At 38.6% G+C, this 21,716-nt stretch overlaps 1 protein-coding gene across 2 annotated transcripts in view; it reads right to left on the reverse strand.

The window, feature by feature from the left end:
* PINX1 (PIN2 (TERF1) interacting telomerase inhibitor 1) overlaps positions 1-21,716 on the reverse strand; it is a 105,079-nt gene that overhangs the window by 64,730 nt on the left and 18,633 nt on the right. For both annotated transcript variants that reach the window (XM_087437393.1, XM_087437392.1), the window contains exons 5-6: positions 11,533-11,625; positions 5,201-5,277 (exon numbers count right to left, since the gene is read on the reverse strand). In XM_087437393.1, coding sequence (XP_087293519.1) covers positions 5,201-5,277; positions 11,533-11,625 — 170 coding nt within the window. The remainder of the gene's footprint in view (positions 1-5,200; positions 5,278-11,532; positions 11,626-21,716) is intronic.

The raw sequence follows: 21,716 nt of genomic DNA on the forward strand, positions 1-21,716 counted from the left end.
ATCCAGACAAAAAGTCAATAAAGAAATAGTAGACTTAAATGAAAAACTGGACAAGATGGACCTAGTAGACATATACAGAGCACTCCATCCAAAAACAGCTGACTACACGTTATTCCCAAGCGCGCATGGAACATTCTCAAGTATAGACCATAAGTTGGGAAACAAAGCAAGCCTCAATAAATTTAAGAAGATTGAAATCATAACAAGCATCTTTTCAGACCATAATGCTCTGAAACTGGAAATGAACCATGGAAAAAAAAACTGAGAAAGTGACAAAAATGTGGAGATTAAACAACATGCTACTGAACAACCAATGGATCATTGATGAAATTAAAGGAGAAATCAAAAACTATCTGGAAACAAACGAAAATGAAAATATGCCATACCAAACCATATGGGATGCAGCAAAAGCAGTCCTGAGAGGGAAACTCATAGCGATACAAACCCACCTTAACAAACAAGAAAAAGCCCAAATAAGCAACCTTAAATTACACCTAACAGAACTAGAAAAAGAAGAACAAAGCCCAAAGTCAGCAGAAGGAGAGAAATCATAAAAATCAGAGCAGAAATAAATGAAATTGAGACCAAAAAAACAGCAGAAAGGATTAATGAAACAAAGAGTTGGTTCTTTGAGAAGATAATCAAAATCAACAAACCCTTAGCCAGGCTTACTAGGAACAAAAGAGAAATGCTCAAGTAAATAAAATTAGAAATCAAAGCGGAGAAATTACAATGGATACCACGGAAATACAGAGGATTATAAGAGAATACTATGAGAAATTATATGCCAACAAATTGGACAATCTAGAAGAAATGGATAAATTCTTAGACTCATACAACCTCCCAAAACTGAACCAAGAAGAAATGGAGAATCTGAATAGACCAATCACAAGTAAAGAGATTGAAATAGTCATCAAAAACCTCCCAAAAAATAAAAGTCCAGGACCAGATGGCTTCTCCGGTGAATTTTACCAAACATTCAAAGAAGATTTAATACCCATCCTTCTCAAACTATTCCAAAAAATAGAGGAAGATGGAACACTTCCTAACTCATTCTATGAGGCCAACATCACCCTGATACCAAAGCCAGACAAAGACAATAAAAAGAAAGAAAATTACAGGCCAACATCGCTGATGAACATAGATGCAAAAATCCTCGACAAAATATTGGCAAACCGAATACAGCAATACATTAAAAAGATCATACACCATGATCAAGTGGGATTTATACCAGGAACACAGGGATGGTTCAACATCCGCAAATCAATCAACATGATACACCACATCAACAAAACAAAGAATAAAAACCACATGGTCATCTCAATAGAGGCAGAGAAGGCATTTGACAAGATACAACATCCATTTATGATCAAAACCCTCAACAAAATGGGAACAGAAGGAAAGTACCTCAACATAATAAAGGCTATTTATGACAAACCCACAGCCAACATCATACTCAACAGGAAAAGACTGAAAGCCATTCCTCTGAGAACAGGAACGAGGCAGGGCTGCCCACTCTCACCACTCTTATTCAACACAGTACTGGAGGTTTTGGCCAGAGCAATTAGGCAAGAAAAAGGAATAAAAGGAATCCAAAGAGGTAACAAAGAGTGAAACTCTCACTATTTGCAGATGACATGATTTTATATATAGAAATCCCTAAAGAATCTGTTGGAAAACTATTTAATCAACAACTACAGCAAAGTTGCAGGGTACAAAATCAATCTACAAAAATCAGTTGCATTTCTGTATGCTAATAATGAACTAACAGAAAGAGAGCTCAAAAAGATAATACCATTTACAATTGCATCAAAAAGAATAAAATACATAGGAATAAATCTTACCAAGGAGGTGAATGACCCATACAATGAGAACTACAAGACATTATTGAAAGAAATCAATGATGACATAAAGAAATAGAAAGATATCCCATGCACGTGGATTGGAAGAATAAACATAGTTAAAATATCTATATTACCTAAAGCAATCTACAGATTCAATGCAATCCCAATCAGAATCCCAATGATATTCTTCATGGAAATAGAAAAAATACTAAAATTTATATGGGGCAACAAAAGACCCCAAATAGCTAAAGAAATCCTAAGAAAAAAGAACAAAGCAGGAGGCATCACAATCCCTGACTTCAAAACATACTACAAAGCAATAGTAATCAAAACAGCATGGTACTGGTACAAAAATAGACACACAGATCAATGGAACAGAATTGAAAGCCCAGAGATAAAACCACACACATATGGACAGCTAATTTTCGACAAAGGAGCCAAGAACATACAATGGAGAAAGGAAAGTCTCTTCAATAAATGGTGTTGGGAAAACTAGACAGCCACGTGCAAAAGAATGAGAGTGGACCATCTGCTATCGCCATTCACAAAAATTAACTCAAAATGGATCAAAGACTTGAAGGTGAGACCTGAAACTATAAAACTCATAGAAGAAAATATAGGCAACACACTATTTGACACTGGTCATAAAGGAATCTTTTCAGATGACATGTCTACCCAGACTAGGGAAACTAAAGAAAAAATAAACAAGTGGGACTTTATCAGATTAAAGAGCTTCTATAGGACAAACGAAACCAGAATCAAGATGATTAGACAACCCACCAGCTGGGAGAGAATATTTGCAAAACATACATCTGACAAGGGGTTGACCTCCATAATATATAAAGAACTCACACAACTGAACAACAAAAAAACAAACAACCCGATCAAAAAATGGGCAGAGGAAATAAACAGATACTTCTCCAAAGAAGATATACAGATGGCCAATAGGCACATGAAAAGATGTTCAACATCATTAATCATCAGGGAAATGCAAATCAAAACAACACTAAGATATCACCTCATGCCTGTTAGAATGGCTATAATCACCAAGACAAAAAACAACAAATGTTGGAGAGGATGTGGAGAAACAGGAACCCTCACACACAGCTGGTGGGAATGCAAACTGGTGCAGCCTCTATGGAAAACGGTATGGAGATTCCTCAAAGAATTAAAAATAGAGATGCCCTATGATCCAGCCATCCCACTATTGGGAATCTATCCAACGAACCTGAAATCAACAATCCAAAGAGGCTTATGTACCCCTATGTTCATTGCAGCATTATTCACCATAGCCAAGAAGTGGAAGCAACCTAAGTGTCCCTCAACTGACAACTGGATCAAGAAAATGTGGTATATGTATACAATGGAATACTACTCAGCCGTAAAAAAAGACAAAATCGTCCCATTTGCAACAACATGGATGGGCCTGGAGGGTATTATGTTAAGTGAAGTAAGCCAGAAGGAGAAAGACAAACACCGTTATGATCTCACTCATATGTGGAATATAGACCAACACATGGACAGAGAAAACTGTATTGTGGTTACCAGGGGCAATGGGGGTCGGGGGTGGGCACAAGGGGTGAAGGGAGTCATATATACATATGGTGATGGACAAACAAAAACGTACAACCCAAAATTTCACAATGTTAAAAACTATTAAAACATCAATAAAAAAAATAATAAAAAATAAAGTCTCATGTGGGCAAGGGAAAAAAAATAAAAATTAAAAAAAAAAAACGGTGCTGGAGAAGATGAGGGTTAGAGGCAGTAGCGGTTGGCAGCAGAGAGAAAAGGGAAGATCAAGTAACCCAAGAATGCAAGGATCTGGAAAAGCCAGTGCACTGAGAATACAAGAGATTAGAGGGTTTATCGTCAGGGGTCCAGGGTGGGATATGGGGCCAATGCAAAAGTGCAGGGTGTGACCCTGGAAGGGAGTTAGGGCAGAGCAGAGGTGACAGAGTACACCTGAGGATACTGAATGTACCAAGGATGGTCAAAGGAGGGGTTGGAGAGGAAGACTGAGATAAACCAGATGCAAAGTCCTTAGTGAACAAAGCGGGGGCCTAATTCAGGTCACACAGTAATCACTGAGGGACAGAAGAGGGGCCAGCAGGGCTGTCGGATGACCCTTGGCTCTTTCCAATAGCCCCTTGTGAATGAAGCACCCAGTATGGCCTGATGTCAGAACACCTTCCCCTTCATGACACACCTGTCTTGGACATGACTCAGCAGGGACCTAGAGGTGCCGCCCCTCAGCCAGCCAGGGAGCCCAGGGCCTGCTTCCTCTGTCCTCACTGCTAAAGGTGCAGGGGCAGAAAAGTGCTAAAAGGCTCAGAATTTAGTCTCAACCTGCAAAGGAAATTGCAAAACAAAATTTCTCATAACTGGTAATTCTAGTCTTTAAAAATAATGTTAAGTAACAAATAGCTACCATCCTGGAAAAATTTCTGTCAGTTTGGAGAAACGTCAGAAATAAATGAAACAAGTCTTCTTTGTTCTATAATCACCAAGTACCTTGGCTAGGAACCAATAAAGGAACATAAGTATGACATACCAGATTAGTTGAGTAATACTTGCAGCAACCACATATTCCAGATTTTTGTAGACAACATCAATTTTAAATATTTTTTATCCCATTATCTCCAGAAATCCATATTTCAAAAATTCTAATATTTTGACATCCAAACTACAACCAGGGCTGTCTCTTACAGTTGGAACTGACATCAAAAATTTTGTGCTATATTATACAACCCAATTTAATAATTAGGATTATGAATTATAGATTTATCCCATTTAGGATGTCATTTGGTCACCCTCTTCTTATCTTCTAGTTTTGAAATGAACAATATTGTACAATGGAAGAAGTACTACATTTAAATCCCTTCCAGATTCTCGATGCTGATCCAACTCTTGTCTCAAAATGCTTTTAAAATGGAATAGACCACAACTGGAGTATGCATATGATTGTCTTCCTCCCCAAGCTATATTCCAAACAGAGCTATGCATTCTGAGCAAAGCAAACAAAATTGCTGCATGCAACCTCGCTCTCTCATGGAGACAGGAGAGAGATCTCCCCTTTGAACATATCAGCAACAGGCATTCTTTCCGAGATTAGTCTAGTCCTTACACCAGAAAAAAATCCAGATAACGTAACCTTTTTAAGATTCCTTACAAAACATGTTATCTACCAACTATTATTATTAAGGGGATCACATTTAGCCTTTGCATGAAGCCTCTAAAAGTTTTTTTGGGGTAACTTTGTCTGAAAAGTACTATATAGATATAAATTGTTTTATACACAACTGAAAATCAAACAGTCCTGAAACAGAATGTATCAGCTATATATGGCTTATTACCTCAGGAGTCTTCTTACTCTGTCTTTTCCCAAAAACGCAGTCAAGATCTGTTTTGCTCCGAGACGACAGATCCTTCCCTAGAAGAACATGATGCCTGTCAGTATTACCATTCTTTATAAAATAAAGAGCACAAATATAAACTATTAAACTCTTGAAAGCAAATGGGTTTTGGAAAAGAAACAATTTTGTAAACTACTTTCTGCCTTCCCTTCACAGATTACAACTCTTTCATTAATAAATAAAATTAATTAAATTTAAAAATCAAACAAGCGTTTTAGAACCAGAACCCATGATATTCTCTTAGTGGTAGAAACAACCAAGAGCATGTAAACCAGGAGGAAAACTAAATGCTAAACCTAGCTCTCCTACCGGTATGCTTTCAAGGTCTGATTTCTGGGTCTCTGGGTTCCTCATTTATAAAATAGATCTTATTTACTTCAAGAAGACATGAGCTACTTATTTAGGATTATGAAATGCAGAATAAAAAATGCTGCTAGATACATAGTTTCAAAACCTTGCATACGCACATGAATGAGAACATACTGTATTTGACACATATGAGCTCAATAATTGATTGAATAAAAATTTAAAAAGAATAAATGCAAGTAAAAATTATTGTATTTGGGTGAAAGAGTTTTAGATTTTTCTTTCTAAAATGTTTTTTAATGTTATAGTTATATCATCTTTAAATAAAAGGATATATAACAAGAGCAGGAAATTAAATGGCTTCTGGCAAGAGAAGTGTCCAAAGGATTCATGATTCTTATTAAAAATACTAAACTCTTTAATGTAATTTCAAACCCACAAACCAACTAATTTAAAAATCACTTCTTTGGAATTTCCACTTCTACGAATAATACTCTGTGAGCAGTCGACCAAATCTATTCCCATTTGTCAACTTCCTGGTAAATGCATTTTTAAATGTAACTACTACATGTAAAGTTGTGAGGCCCTGGGGGAGTGAGGCTCTGGGTTAGACACAGGAATTTTTGTTTTGAGTTGGAAGCCTGAGTTCCACTGTCACAGACTCACTTGTCTTCTTGGTTTCCTGTAGCAAACTAACTTGGCAAAGTAATGTCATGACCCAGAAGGTTCTAGTTCACTGACTATGACTGGGGCATTCAAATATGATATTGCTCAGTGACTCCATGAAATTAAAAGAACAAAACACCTTCGATTTAATGCAAAGCCAGGTGCCAAAACCAGTTTCATAGCCAGCAGTACCAGATTCAACGGTTCAGTCAGCACGACCTGTTCCTCTCAGGAAGGACATGCTCCTTTGTGGCTCTATGCTGCTCTCTCCTTTCTTTCTGAGCTAGAAATGAAGCCTTCATGGTTCTAATTGATTATTAAGTAGAATCCAGACAAAAGACCCCAAAGGAAACCTACTTAGGTACAAAATGAAGCATATCCCAGACAGGAACTCAGAAAATGAACCAGAAAAATGGGGAATAAAACTGGTCATGGTGGGAGAAGTAGACAAACTCGCAGGAGGTCTAGAGACCTATTCTTAGCTTTGCCATCAGCATAACCCATTTTGCACTGCAGAGCATGTTCGGGGTGGCAGTTTCTATTTCAGAAAAAGGAGTTGTACTTAGTTCAAAATATGTATTGGCCATCTATCCCTCACCTATCTTCTGGAAGGGAACAGACATCCTTTAAAAGAAATGCAAATTAAGATCTCTTCTATAGCAATTCAACTACAAGAAATGTGGGAGGGCTTAAGGAAGGGAGAGTACATGCAAGATCACAATTCTAAAATGGGATGTCAAAATATGAACATGCAGAGATTAAAAACAAATCTAAAAATCAAAGGGAAAACTGCCAAGCTGGTAGAGATAGTAAGCTGTACCACTGCAAGTGCAAGTGTTTCTAAAGTTTTGGTGATGGGTTCTTGTATCAGAAATTTTTATCCTTTAGCAAAGTTCACTTAAGTAAATGGAGAAACCAGGATTGTTACAGGCCTTGCTCTGGATTTGATCTGGAAAACAAAACACAGAGAAGAATTAAGGGTCAGAGACCAATGGCAAGGAACTTAAAAGTAGATAAAAATGTGAAGATGGAAGTGACATTGAAATAGTTATTATTTAATGGTCCTGGTTGAATGGCTTATAAATGTTATAAAATTATGACCACTTTTGAATAAAATACAAAAAAATGAGTTTGAAAGCTTATTGGTCTCAGTTCTGAATTATGGTCAAATCACAGCAAACACTGTGATAAACTTACATCTTAGAGAAAATGATAATCAAAAAATTAAACAGAATAGGAAATATATGTTCTGTCTGGACTTGCTTCATCTATTAGTCTTCAATTGGCCATAACATTTTGAGAACCAGGAAAAAAGGCTTCCAGTAGCCAAGCTGATATAACCAAGTCCACAAAAGGATGAGCAGATACTTTCAGAGAAGAGTACTTTACGATCGTTTTAGCTGTTTCCCTAATAATCATGATTACCAAGTTTTCCAGTCGATCAGAGTAGCAAATTGGAAGGGAGGAATGTTACTGCTATAGACAGACACACTTACAACACCAAGAAGTCCAGATGGGAAGCAAATTAAACTATAAAAAATAAACATAAAAACTTAGGAATCATGGTGATTTGGAGCCTTTTAGTTTAAGGGCAGAAGTCATATGGAACCTAGCAACTTCTAAGGAGAAAACTATATTATAACTGAGGCTCAAAAGAACTGAGTTTTTCTATTTGGAGTAAAGGGGCAAGGGCAAGGAAATGCAGGTTTGAGAAATATATTTGTTAAAATAAAACACTTAAGGTTTATGTAGGTAACTTCATTGGCTTAGAAAATTCATTTGCATTCTCCAATCAAGAAGGATAAATCAAATAATATCATATTTTGATTTCTTTTTTTTTAAAGAAAACACATGGAATGGATAATAAGCCTAGGACAGAAGATAATGGCAACTTCACTGAAAGGGTAAGTCAGGAAACCTGAAAGAATCAGAGTAGAGTGTGAAGTAAGTGAGACCCTCACAACCAATCATAAGATAGCTGGAATTTTTTAAAAGCCTACAGTGGTGCTATTTTGTATTTAAATGTCAAAAGAATCAGAAGAGGAAACTTAACACCCTCATGAGCAGAGGCCAACTGTGGGAGAAGTTGACTGTGCTAGGAACACTACAGTCTGCGCTTCCAGATAGCAAGCCAACTACCAGGACACATGCTGTGCAGGTTGCTTCCTTGTTTTTTTTTTTTTTTTGTGAGGAAGATCAGCCCTGAGCTAACATCCATGCTAATCCTCCTCTTTTTGCTGAGGAAGACCAGCTCTGAGCTAACATCTATTGCCAATCCTCTTTTTTTTCCCCCCAAAGCCCCAGTAGATAGTTGTATGTCATAGCTGCACATCCTTCTAGTTGCTGTATGTGGGACGCAGCCTTAGCATGGTCGGACAAGCGGTGCGTCGGTGTGCGCCCGGGATCCGAACCCGGGCCGCCAGTAGCGGAGTGCGAGCACTTAACTGCTAAGCCATGGGGCCGGCCCCCACTTCCTTGTTTAAGAAGCAAAACTTGACAAACTGTCAGAGGACTAAGAAGTCTGAGTAAATGACCATGAAGAAGTTGCACAACTACAGTTCATGCAACTTTTCATACACCCACTACACAACTGGGAGAAAAAAAAGCAATACTCTCGACAACTTCTCACTGTATATGTTAAAAACTTCAAAAATGGTTTTGCAGAAATTGATATTTTCCCTATTTTTCCCCTGCAGATATGGACTGGCCAGACATTTTTCAAATTAAAAGAAACCATGTTGTAAAGTAAGGCTTTTAAACAAATATGGATGAAATTTAGTTTTAAAATTATATAAATTATTTCAAATTACAATTATACATTTGGGACTAGAGAAAGGAATAAATGTATCAGAACTAAAATGATATAGCCCATATTTAGGCAGTAGCACATTTTACAATGCTATTTGCTACAGTAATCTCACTAAAGTAAAATTATCTTCACCCTACACACCAAGCTATATAAAATGCCAGCTTCCCAGACCACAGATGGAGTTACAATATGCATCATCCTCATCAAATAAGTGAATTAGTTACTTTCATTATGAGCACACCCATGGGCAAAATCCTTATTATCCATAATGCTGAAAAATCAAAAGTTCCATAAAGTGGGTGATTTCTGATAAGTCATAAAACACAACCTATTTTAGAATTCAGTAATGACTTAAAAACCTTTCCTCATTTTACAAAAGAGGAAACTGAGTCTGACAAGGAAGTGGTTACGAGATCTGTCTGAGAAAGCGATGGCCAGCACCCAAGTTTCCTGTGACCTAAGGTTTAAGGTTTTCATTAATAATGGTTTCCTAGAGGAAACGCAGAGTTTACCATTCATACCCAGAGCAACAGTTGCCCTACAAAAAAAAATTTCTTTTAGTAAATTAAGGAACTTATAATAAACGTTCACTGTGGATTGTTAAGATGGACGGTAAATAATTATTTTCTTCACTACCTGGATTTCTGTCTCCTCCTTCCATCTTTTCTACTTACTCCCAACCTGTATTTCCTCTATTTTCTCACTCAATCTCCTCCACTACCTCTCTGACAACATCTCTTGAACTTTCTTCCCTGCATACCAATGCTCCCATTCTCCCCAACCAAGGCTAATAAATAAGCAAACAGCAAAGCTCACTTACAAGAGAGAAAATGAAGGCACAGCACACCAAGCAGGTTGACAGAGTCACCTGGCAAGGGGGTGGCTCAACCAGAAATAGAAAGTAGATACTCCCAGAATCCATTAGATTAAAGTAGATTAAAGAGGTTTATCCTGGCTTTAGCAAATGCTTCAGATGAAATGATGCACGCAGTCAGGTACTAAAGGAAAATCAGAAGATTCAATTTGCAAAAGTGAAAGCTTCAAAGGCTGCCATACTACCCAAAAGTTACAGGGCACCTTTAATTTTATTAATTTGCTCAGCACCCTTCTGCTGTATCTCTTTTATTTCTATACAGTCGAATGAAAAAAGAAGGGATATTCAAAGGATTAGGTATGAAGTGAACATTTAGCCACTCCTCAAAAAGACTGAGGGGCCAGTAAGGACTGCCTTCTGTTCTGCAGCAGGTCAGGAATGAGAAAAACCCTGATCAGAAGCATATAGGAAAACAACAAAGAAGGTTCTAGCCTGAGAGAAAGATGAGGGGAAAACATGAAGAGCCATACAAACCACACCTGCTGAGAGGACGAAGGGGGAAGTACCAGTCTCTTGCACACATTCCCAAAGCTATTCAGGTCCCGACTCCATTCAGCTCTGCCATGGGCTCTCACTTAAACCAAATCTAGTCCTACCTCATGGGGTCCTGGCCCCAAATGAGAACCACCATTAATAGTTTGTAGTAGTGGAAATTCTAGCTCCCACTGCTATTTGGACAGGTTCTAGGAGTGAGGGAATCCCCAATCACACCAACAAGACTAAAGCAAAGAGTTGTGCTTTTCCTGGTATATCAAGGTAGAAATGTACATCCAGTCTCGCACAGAAGAACCACCAAATGGTGAGTAGATATCACAACATAATTATAATCAAATTTATAACAAGTATGTAATAAATAGTCTTATGTGCCTGGAAAGTGCACTTAATGCATAATACTCTTCTATGGGAAACATCTGGGAGTTGATGAGGGCAAGTTAAATTGTTTCTTACCAGTACAAGACTGCCTCCTAGTGGTTGACGAGGACAACTGCATGCACACTGACTGCATGTATTGGGAAGGGAGTGGGGAGGTGTTGATGGAGGAAGATAGTTCACAAACATGTTTTCTAACACTGTCTTCACAATGATCATGGAACGCTTCGGTTAACACTCCATGAAACGGAGAAATGGTGTGGAGTAATATACGAGTTAAATCAGCAGTGAGATTTCTCATACTGGAGATCTCAATATAGAGCAAAATTCTCTCAATAGGCACATTTTACAAGGTACTCAACACCAACATTAAGCTCTCAAAAACAGGAAAACGTAACCAAAAAGGTTGAGCAATGAATTAAAATTATTTTCTGACCTAACCACATAAAATCTCTTTTCTCTTCTAAATAGCAAGATGACTTCCGCTTTCAGCCGTGCCAAAGGACTCACATATGGTCCAAAAGCGAATCTGGGCCCCACCTCGGATCTGATGGATCTGAGATCCCAGAAGATTCACAACAAATGCTGAAGCATTAGCGCTGCTCCAGATCCACCCCGTCAGGCCATCCATACTTCCCCACTTCATACGTAGTAAGAAGAGACACTGGTGGAGAGCTAAAAATGCTTTAAGAAACCCAAGGTGAACATAGAGATTTCAACAACAAATAAAGAAATGCTTAATTTTACCTTTTGTGAATTTCATATAATGAACCCGGTTTTTGGAGATTTTGGATTTTTCCTCAAGGCTGAAAGATTTCTTTTCCTTGTTGTCTGAGGAGTCTTAAAAAAAAAGGATGAAAAGTATTACATTAACTCTGTTATCCTTCTCATTTATTCTCTTCAGTGACATGGTCTTATTTAAATAAACTCTTTAGGAGGCCTGTCATTTATTATTGAACTCTAATCAAATGATTAGAAATCTTCTTCTTAAACTGTGTACTATGAATCAGGCAAGGCTAGTCTCCAGAAACTTATAAAATCCTCAAGGAAAAGAAATCAAAACTTGTATTCACATAAAAACCTACACACAAATGTTCATAATAGCCTTATTCATAATAGCAAAATACTGAAAATAACCCCAAATTCCTTCAATGAGTGAATGGCCGACCAAATTCTGGTACGTCCTTATACTGGAACACTACTCTGCAATAAAGAAGAATGAAGTATTGACACACACAACAACCTGGATGGTCCTCAAGGGTATTATGCTTACTGAAAAAGGTCAATTACATACTATACGATCCATTTATATAACATTTTGAAAATGACAAAACTACAGAGATGAAGAACAGACTAGTGGTTTCCAGCGGGCAGGGATGAAAGTGGAGTTTAGAGGCAGGAGGGTTGGAAGGTGGGTGTGAATAAAAAAGGCAGCAAGAGGCAGCTTTTTTGTGGTGATGAAACAATCCAGTATCTTGACAGTGTGGTGGCTACATGAATCTACACATGTGATAAAATTACACAGAACTACACACACACACACACACACACACACACACACACACACACGAAGGAAGGAAGGCTAAAAAAATGGTGAAAACTGAACAAGGTCTGTGGTCTAGTACCAGTCAACACCAGTGCCAATGTCCTGGTTTTGATATCATGCTACAGCTGTATTAGATGTCACCACGGGGGAAACTGGTGAATGGTACTCAGGACTCTTTGTCGTACTATTTTTGCAAGTTCCTATAAGCCTATAATTGTTTCAAAATAAAAAGTTCTTTTAAATAGTGAATAAAGGTTAGACAAGCTAAATGATAAAAGACAGATCAGAGATGATAACTAGGTACTGAGTGTGAAGGAGCAGAGCTGGCACTGAGCCACTGCGGCAAACACCAGATTTCACTGGAGGCTCACTTCTAAGGGCAAGAACAACAACAAAAACAAATCGTTGAGAAATGAAGTCATGTGGTTATCCCTTTGACAAAAGATGAAAATGTGAGCCAGAAAGTAGTCCCCTGTCTGAAATATCAAAGCAAGTAGGTCTGAGGTTAGAGTCAATTATGGGATAGTAACTGGCTGCCTGTATCCCTCACCTTTATCGATTTCTTAAATTTAGGTAGCAGAACACCACAGACACAGAATAGCACAGGTAGAAAAGAGACTAAATTTCCCTATTGTTATGTCATAAAGAAATATAGATATGAGGTTAGAGAAAGGGGAGAAAAGGAAATTTTCACCCTAATACTGGTGCAAAACAAGCACGTGCCCATTGAACATATGAGTTAACTGTAATCCCTTCCAGGAATTAGTAATTTCAAAAGCAAAGTGTGAATTATCTGTGTGAAGTATTTAAAGTGTGAAGTAATATCAAAAGCAAAGTAAGGGTCTAAACAATGTAAAGACAGATGTTTCAAGCCTTCAGACAATGTCTAGCATGGGTTAATCATATCAACCACTTGAAACGTTCTCTTCTGCAGTCACTTCCCAAGAATAGCTTGGGATTTTTTTCAAAGACATCCCATTAGTCAATTTTCCTTCTCTTTTCATGGCCAAACACTTCAAATGGCACATAATGTTCTCAATTTTGATGTTCCAAACACAAATCACCAAGCAAGTTATCAGCTTAAAGTAACTCTTATCAATTGAAGGCTTATTGAGTACCAGGTGCTGGACTAAGAGCTTTCTATGCAATCTTGTATTTCACTTTACAACCACCCTATACGGCAGCTGCTATGATTATTAAACTCACTTCACAGAAAGACACCGAAGCACAGAGGGGTTAAATAAGGCACATCTAGGAGGGAGCTCTGACGGGACTCAAACCCAGGCAGATCGGAGTGAGTCCACATTCTTTACTACTACATTGTGTCCCTAAAGGAGCTGCTCTCACACTTTAGAGGATGTAAGAATCACCTGGGGAGCTTCTCCGTCTTCTGAGCACACAGACTTCTGAAAGCATACAGGAGCAAGGACAGACCTCAGGGAAATCAGTTTCTATCTCCCGGTCCATGTGCACTCTTTCCTAAAACTGCTCTGCCTCTGAGTGGATGCATCAATCTGGTTCTCCTTCTCCACCTCTCCTATGTGTCCTCCTGCCACTTGACAAAAGAAAGGCACAACTCTCCTCTTACCAGGGATAAATAAGGGACAAGCCAAAGTACTGGTGTCGGAGGAGCATCCTGTAACCAAAGCAGTGAAACCAGCGCCCTCCAGCCCCCACCAATCTATCTCATCAAGAGATGTACTTCCAAAAAGATTTACTGTTCTAGTAATTATTTATCAAAATTTATATTTCCTGGTTTTATTAATGGTAATCTACTAGTTATAATGACAACTTAATCCAAAGGAAAAATATTCACACTTAAAGGCTTGGGGTTACTAGAAATAAACCAAAACTTTATAGGTATTTGTTCTGTGGCAGAGAAATATGATAGGGTGATGAATCAAAAAAAGTTTCAGCAAAAAAATATATTGACATAAAATACTATGGGTATATGCAATGGAAATATTTCAGAGGCAAAGGAACTATGAAATACAGTATTCTCACTGATTACTCAGAATATATATAGTATTAGTCAGAATATATATAATATATTCTATAATATATATAACTATATAATATATTAGTCAGCATATATATAGAAATACAGTATTCTGACTGATTCTTCTGACTGTTAAGAAGGACTTCTTTGTGTATTTCTACACAGATGACAATGGGTATCAAATTGCTCTGGTATTTATCATCCACTGAATACATCTGAGACTGATGTAATGGTTTTATTTTAAAATGCCAATATTTCTCAATAGACCAGAAATTATACTCTTTGCAACTATTCAAACCTATGATTATAAACATTATAGATGTCAATCTAAAAATGTGAGACAGAACACACAGTTTTTCAAAATTCCCTTAGCAGATACATGAGCAAAAATATTTGAAGATCCCTGTCCTAAACCACACCATTATGGATGTCAGGTTATCAGCATTCCAGTTTATTTCCAAAAATATTTAAAATCATAAGGGACAAACTATCTGATGGAAGTAACAAACATTTCCTAAAACCACGAGATAAGTTCCTAAAACTTAAAGCTAAGTTGAGTCTGGTATGGAGTAACTAATCGAGATAGGATAATTTTTAAAAAGGAAATTTTAAAGAATATACTGATTTTTGTGTCCCACAAGGGAATAACTGTTATTTCCAGAATCTTTGCGAGATTCCATGAAAAGGACAGTATGGAATCTCTGCTTAGTTAAAAGGCAAACTGTGTGAATTTAGTAAGCAATCGTAAGCAACTAAAAGTATTATTGCAGCAGAAAAATATGTTAGTACGCTATGGTGTCATCTACTTTTCAGCTTTAATACAAGTAGTACGACCAAAAATTCACTTGGATGAAGATACTGTATTTACCAGAGATGACACAGCAGAAAAATAATATATTAGCTCTCCAGGTCCATTCCGTGGAGAGGTTTTCCCTTAAAGGAATATTCTAAAGGCCTTTCAGTATCCTGGGATTGGCAGTTAGCAAGGCCTGGTTTGGACTGCACTGAGCTAGACAGGCTACTGGCACCCTCTAGTGGTCTTGAGGTGGAACTTAATCTAGAGATTAGTAACTCTCCAGCTGTCAATGATTTAAGATACTTCCATGTTTCATACAGAAAAGAAAGAAGCAGCCTACACAGATGAACCTGTGCACAGGGCTGTGTGAGGACAAGGCACCACCACTTGGAATCTGTTATGACAAATAATCTGGGGTTTCCTGGGTCACTTGAAACATTTCAATATCACCAACAGCACTTCCGGAAATACATGAGGGGGGAAAGCCCAACTACAATGACTGTGCTCAGCCTCGGCAATCACAGGACAGAGTGGACCTGTCCCGAATCAGAGTTTTCATAACTACTACAATGGCATTTCTCCATCAGAAAACAGTAATCATGACACCATCAAATTGGAAAAAAGTAACTTTCCATCTATCACTGTCAAATCTCAAAAGCAAACTAATCAAAAATCTGCTTTCCCTTCTCTGTATCTGGAAAAATGAATCTCATAGCTCCTTTCTTTACGGAATCTTTGGAGCTGATAAATTCTCGGTAACCCTATCATCACTTGAAAAGCATAAAGTATTCTCTAACTCAGTACATCAAGGAGAAAGCTATGATACCAAAGTGCAAAGTCGACTCCTTTTCCCTGTTCGAGAATGAATGTGTGATGCCTCTGAGAAAAAGAGCCCGGGACTCAAAAGCTTCTGCCTCCATGACTACGGTCATGGCGAAGGCCACATCAAGTCTGTCTGACACCCTAATCATGTTACTAAACCTGTTCAGGAAAAAGAAAAAGTCTGCCATTTATACACCACCAGATATTCATTAAGGTAGAAGTTGATCCCTGGTACTCAAATTGCGGCATCTGTTCCTCTTTAGTTAACCTTCCTCACAGGTTCACATGACATAAATTACACTTGCCATGTTTTACCTGAAGTCTACCAGAAAGGGACCCATGCAATTGTTAGATTTCTTTTATTGTGACAAATACCATCACACATAGGAGTATCAGAAGTCTGTACAGTTAGTTATAAAACAAACCCCCCTCCAACAACCTCCTGGATTAGAAAACAGAACACTGCCCATATCTAGAAACATCCACACCCCTGTGCCCCTTCCTCCTAGAACACAGTTTCTCAACCTCTGAACTCTCGACATTTTAGACTGAACAATAATTTGTTTGGGGAGGGAGGGACAGAGCTGTGCTGTGCATTATAGGATGTTTAGCCGCATCTCTGGCTTCTACCCACTAGATGCCATTGGCAACTGAAAATGTCTCCAGACATGGCCAACTGTCCAATGGGGGCAACGCCGCCCTTGGCTGAGAACAACTGTCCTAATGGTAACCATTATCCTGATTTCTGTGATAACCACCCTTCCTTTTGCTTTTTGTTTTGGTTTTAACCATTTATTGGTGGGGGAGTGTTAACAGCCATAGAAAGTGCATAAACATTATGTTCACAAATACCTTTGTACTGCCAACTAGGTCAGGAAACAACATTAGTATCATCCCAGAAGTTCCCCATGAGCCGCTTCTCAATCCTAAACCCTTCCTCTCCCCAAAGGTAATCACTATTGTGACTTTCATAGTAGCGTAATCACTTCCTTGTGTTTTAAAATAATTTTCCCACCCAAGTATGATACCTAAATATCAAATTTTTGCCCACCATTTGAAGTTTTATATAAGTGGAATCATACTGGATGTTATCTTTGTGTTCCACTTCTTTCAGTCAACATTAAGTTGAGATTAAGTGAGATTCTTCTATACCAGGGGACAAACTATGGCCTGTGGGCCAACTCCTGCCCACCACCTGTTTTTGTAAATAAAGTTTTACGGGAATACAGCTACATCCATTTATTTATATATCGTCTGTTGTTGCTTTCATACTCCAACAGCCAAACTGAGTAGTTCTGACAGAGACCCTATGATCTGCAAATATTTCTATCTGGCCCTTTACAGAACAAGTTTGCCAACCCCTGCTCTATACTGTTGCATGCAACTATATTTCATTTCTTTGCATTTACAAACATGACAGTTTACTTATCCATTCTATTGTTGGTGGACATTTGGGTTATTGCCAGTTTGGGAATACTGCAAATAACGTTATAAGTATTCTTTCCTTCTGACTAAAGTACATCCTAAAGTACATCCTAAACCTCCTTTATTGAGGGTCTATTGATGGTAAACATTTTTTCTCTGAAAATCTATTCCATCTACTTTCTTGAAAGATATATTTGCTGAATGTAAAATTCTAGGTTGCCGGTTATATTTCCCTCAAAATACTACTCCAATGTCTTTTGGCTCCCATTGTTAATAACTGTGCTTTCATTTATAACTGTTGCTTCTTTGAAGATGATCAGTATATTTTTTCTGGCTGCATTAAGAATCTTCTCTCTCTTTTATGTGCATATGTGTCGGGGGGTGTGTGTATATAGGTGTGTATGATGTTCTGCTATGATGCTATGTTGTTACATCTGTTATTACGTTTGCAAGGGAAGATTTTTTATAATGGAATCTGCTTAGATTCATTACATTTTTTGAATCTATGGATTTGTTTTATCACCAGTTCTAGACAGTCTTTAACCCATACCTCCTTAAACATTGCCTCTGTTCTATTCTCTCTTCTTTGTGCTGCTAATATTTAATATTAATATTAAATTAAATATTAGATCTTCTCACTTTATCCTCCATCCAAACTTCTATTTCATATTTTCCATATTGTCCTCTTTCACAGCTGCATTCTGGATAACATCTTCTAGTCTACTTCCTAGACTTCTTTCAGTTATGTCTACTTTGTTATTAAACCCAAAACCACACTCAGTATCCAAGCCTGTGTGTGCTAGAAGCCAGCTACAGTCATTAATAATACAAACTTATGAATACCTGATGGGAAAGAAAAAGCTCAGGAAACAGAGATTTGGATAAATTTTCAAATAAATCCCTCACCATTCAAAGCCTTGCTTCTCTCTCTCTCTCAATTACTCAGGAACTAAAAAAACTGGGGGATCAAGTTACTTCGGTATTTGTCTCATTTCTTTCTCTCATTAGATTTTAAGTTTCTGCACTATATTTTAAGTTTCTTCAGAGAAGAAAAAGAGTCTTTTTATCTATTTCTGTATCCTTAGTCTTCAAAAGATACCATCGAGAAAGTGAAAAGACAACCCACGGAATTGGACAAAATATTTTCAAATCATACATCTGATAAGGGACTTGTACCTGGATTATATTAAAAATTCTTACAAGTCAACAATAAAGACATATAACCCAATTAAAAAATGGGTAAAGTATTTGAATAGATATTTCTCCAACAAGGATATACAAATGGCCAATAATCACAAGAAAAAATTGTCAACACCATTAGCCATCATGGAATCACAAATCAAAACCACAAGTAGATACCACTTCACACCCACGAGCATGGCTATAATCAAAAAGACAGATGATAAGTGTTGGCGAAGATGTAGAGAAATTAAAACCCTCATACATTGCTGGTGGCAATGTAAAATGATGTAGCCACTTAAAACAGTCTGGCAGTTCCTCAAAAGGTTAAATACAGAGTTAGCATATGACCCAGCAATTCCACTCTAAGTACATACCCAAGAGAAATTAAAATATATGTCCACACCAAAACTTACATGTTAGTGTTCATAGCTGCATTATTCATAATAGACAAAAAGTGGAAACAACCCAAATGTCTATCAACTAATGAATGGATAAACCATGGCATAGCCAAACAATGGACTATTCCTTGGCAATAAAAAGGAATAAAGTACTGATACATGCTACAACAAGAATGACCTTGAAAACTACGCTAAATGAAAGAAACCAGTCACAAAAGACCATATGTTGCATGATTCCATTTATGTGAGATGTCCAGAATAGGCAAAACTTTAGAGACAGAAAGTAAATCAGTGGTTGCCTAGGGTGGTTGTGGGGATAAGGAGGATGACTGCTACCGGGTACAGAGTTTCTCTTGGGGGTGATGAAATATTTTAAAATCAGTTCTGGTGACAACTCTGTGAATATACTAAAAGCCACTGAACTGTATACTATAAATGGGTGAACTGTATGGCATGTGAGTTATATCTCAACAAAACTGTTAAAAAAAAATACAGCAAGTCCCGGGACCAGGCCGGTGGTGCAGTGGTTAAGTTCACGTGTTCTGCTTCAGTGGCCTGGGGTTCGAAGGTTCAGATCCTGGGTGTGGACCTACTCACTGCTCATCAAGCCATACTGAAGCAGTGTCCCACAAAGAAAACCAGAAGGACTTACAACTAGGATATACAACTAGGTACTAGAGCTTTGGGGAGAAAAAAGAAAAAGAGGAAGATTGGCAATAGATGTTAGCTCAGGGCCAATCTTCCTCAGAAAAAAAAAAAAAATCTATGGCATTAAAAAAGAAAAAAAAGGGGGCCAGCCTGGTGGCATAGTGGTTAAGTTTGCACGCTCTGCTTCAGCAGCCCAGGGTTCACAGGTTTGGAACCCAGGTGCGGACCTACACACTGCTTATCAAGCCATGCGCTGGCAGGCGTCCCACAAATAAAGTAGAGGAAGATGGGCACGGATGTTAGCCTAGGGCCAATCTTCCTCAGCAAAAAGAGGAGGATTGGCAACAATCTTGGAGGATTGGCCTAATCTTACTCACACACAAAAAAAATATAGCAAGTCCCTGCCCCATCCCTCCCCAGACCCTTAGCTGGTTCTTCTGGGTTTTACTTCCTCCATATTTCTAAATAATATCCTTAGGCTGCTATTTCTTACCAATTTTCCACTGACTTCCAAAAATGGAACAGGATGCAATTTTAAATTGGCAGGTAAATGTAGACCTTATTGAGAAGGTGCATAGAAGCTATCTGGGGGAAGAGTGTTCTAGAGAGAGAAAGAAGCTAGTGCAAAACTCTAACGCAGGAACATGCTTGATGTATTCACAAACCAGCACAGGGGTCAGTGTGGTTAGGATGGAACAACTAAGAGGAGTGGCAGGAGATCAAGTCAGAAAGGGAAAGTGTCCATATTACATAAGGCCACAGTCCACTGAAGCGACTTTGGCTTTTATTCTGAATGAAAAGGAGGAACCAGTGGGTGGGTTCTGACCAGGAGCAGCACAAATGGGCTTACACTGTGCAAGAATCACTCTGGCTGTTATGCTGTTATGGATGGATGGAGAAAGATCAATCTAGAGCAGTAGCTCACAACCAGGGGCATTTTGTCCAGGGGACATTTGGCAATATCTGGAGACATTTTTGGTTGCCACAACTTGGGGGGGGGGGGGGGGGGTGAGGGGGGGGGTGCTAGTGGGATCTAGTGGATAAAGATCAGGGATGCTGCTAATCATTCTAAAATGCACAGGACATGCCTCTCAGCAAAGAATGATCTAGTCCAAAACATCAGTAGTGCCATGGCTGAGAAAACTGGCTTTACAGGCTCTTACAATAATCCAGACAAGAAATAACAGCTGTTCAGACTGTGTTGGTTACAGTGCAGGTGACATGAAGCAGTCACAGTCTCAAAATATTTTGCAGGTAGAACTAACAAAATTTCCTAGTGGATGCAGGTCTTTGGCTTGAACAACTAGAAGGATGGAGTTGACATGAACTGAAATGGAGAAGATGATGGAAAAAACAGGTTGTGGGGTCAAACAGTTTGCAGGGTCAGGTGGGGGAGGTGTCCAGAATTGGAGTTTGGACACATTAACTTTGAGACGTCAATGATACCCCAAATGTAGATACTAAGTAGGGGGTTCAATACAAGTCTGGAGTTCAGGAGAAAGGGTGAGCAGTAGAGAAAAATTTGGCAGTTGTCACCAATCCAGCCACGAGACTGGATGATACAATAAGAGAGCTAGTGTAGATAAAAGACGAGAGAGGGCCGAGGAGTGAACTGCAGGGTCCTGGACATTGTAAGATGGAGATAAGAGAATCAAAACAGAGACTGAGGAGGAGTGGCCAATGAAGCAGGAAGAAAACCAGGAGATCGTGGGGTCCGGGAAGCCAAGGGAAATGAGTGATTTAAGGAGGAGGGAACATCTGTGTCACAGGCGAAGGAAGAGGAGGACTGAAAAATGACCACTGGATTTAGCAAGGTGGACGTCTCTGGTGACTTTGGCAAGGGCAATTTCTGTGGAGCGGTAAGGCAAAGTCCAACTGAAGTGGGTTTAAAAGAGATGGGGGTCGGGGAGGCTGGCCTGGTGGTGCAGTGGTTAAGTTCACGCGCTCCACTTCGGCGGCCTGGGGTTTGCAGGTTGAGATCCCAGGTGCAGACCTACACGCTGTTCATCAAGCCATGCTGTGGCAGTGTCCCACATACAAAATAGAGGAGGATTGGCACAGATCTTAGCTTAGGGCCAATCTTCCACAAGCAAAAAGAGGAAGATGGGCAACAGA

This window comes from Ceratotherium simum, chromosome 12 (genome assembly GCF_057802395.1).
Source record: "Ceratotherium simum simum isolate JZ-2026a chromosome 12, ASM5780239v1, whole genome shotgun sequence".
Lineage (NCBI taxonomy): Eukaryota > Metazoa > Chordata > Mammalia > Perissodactyla > Rhinocerotidae > Ceratotherium > Ceratotherium simum.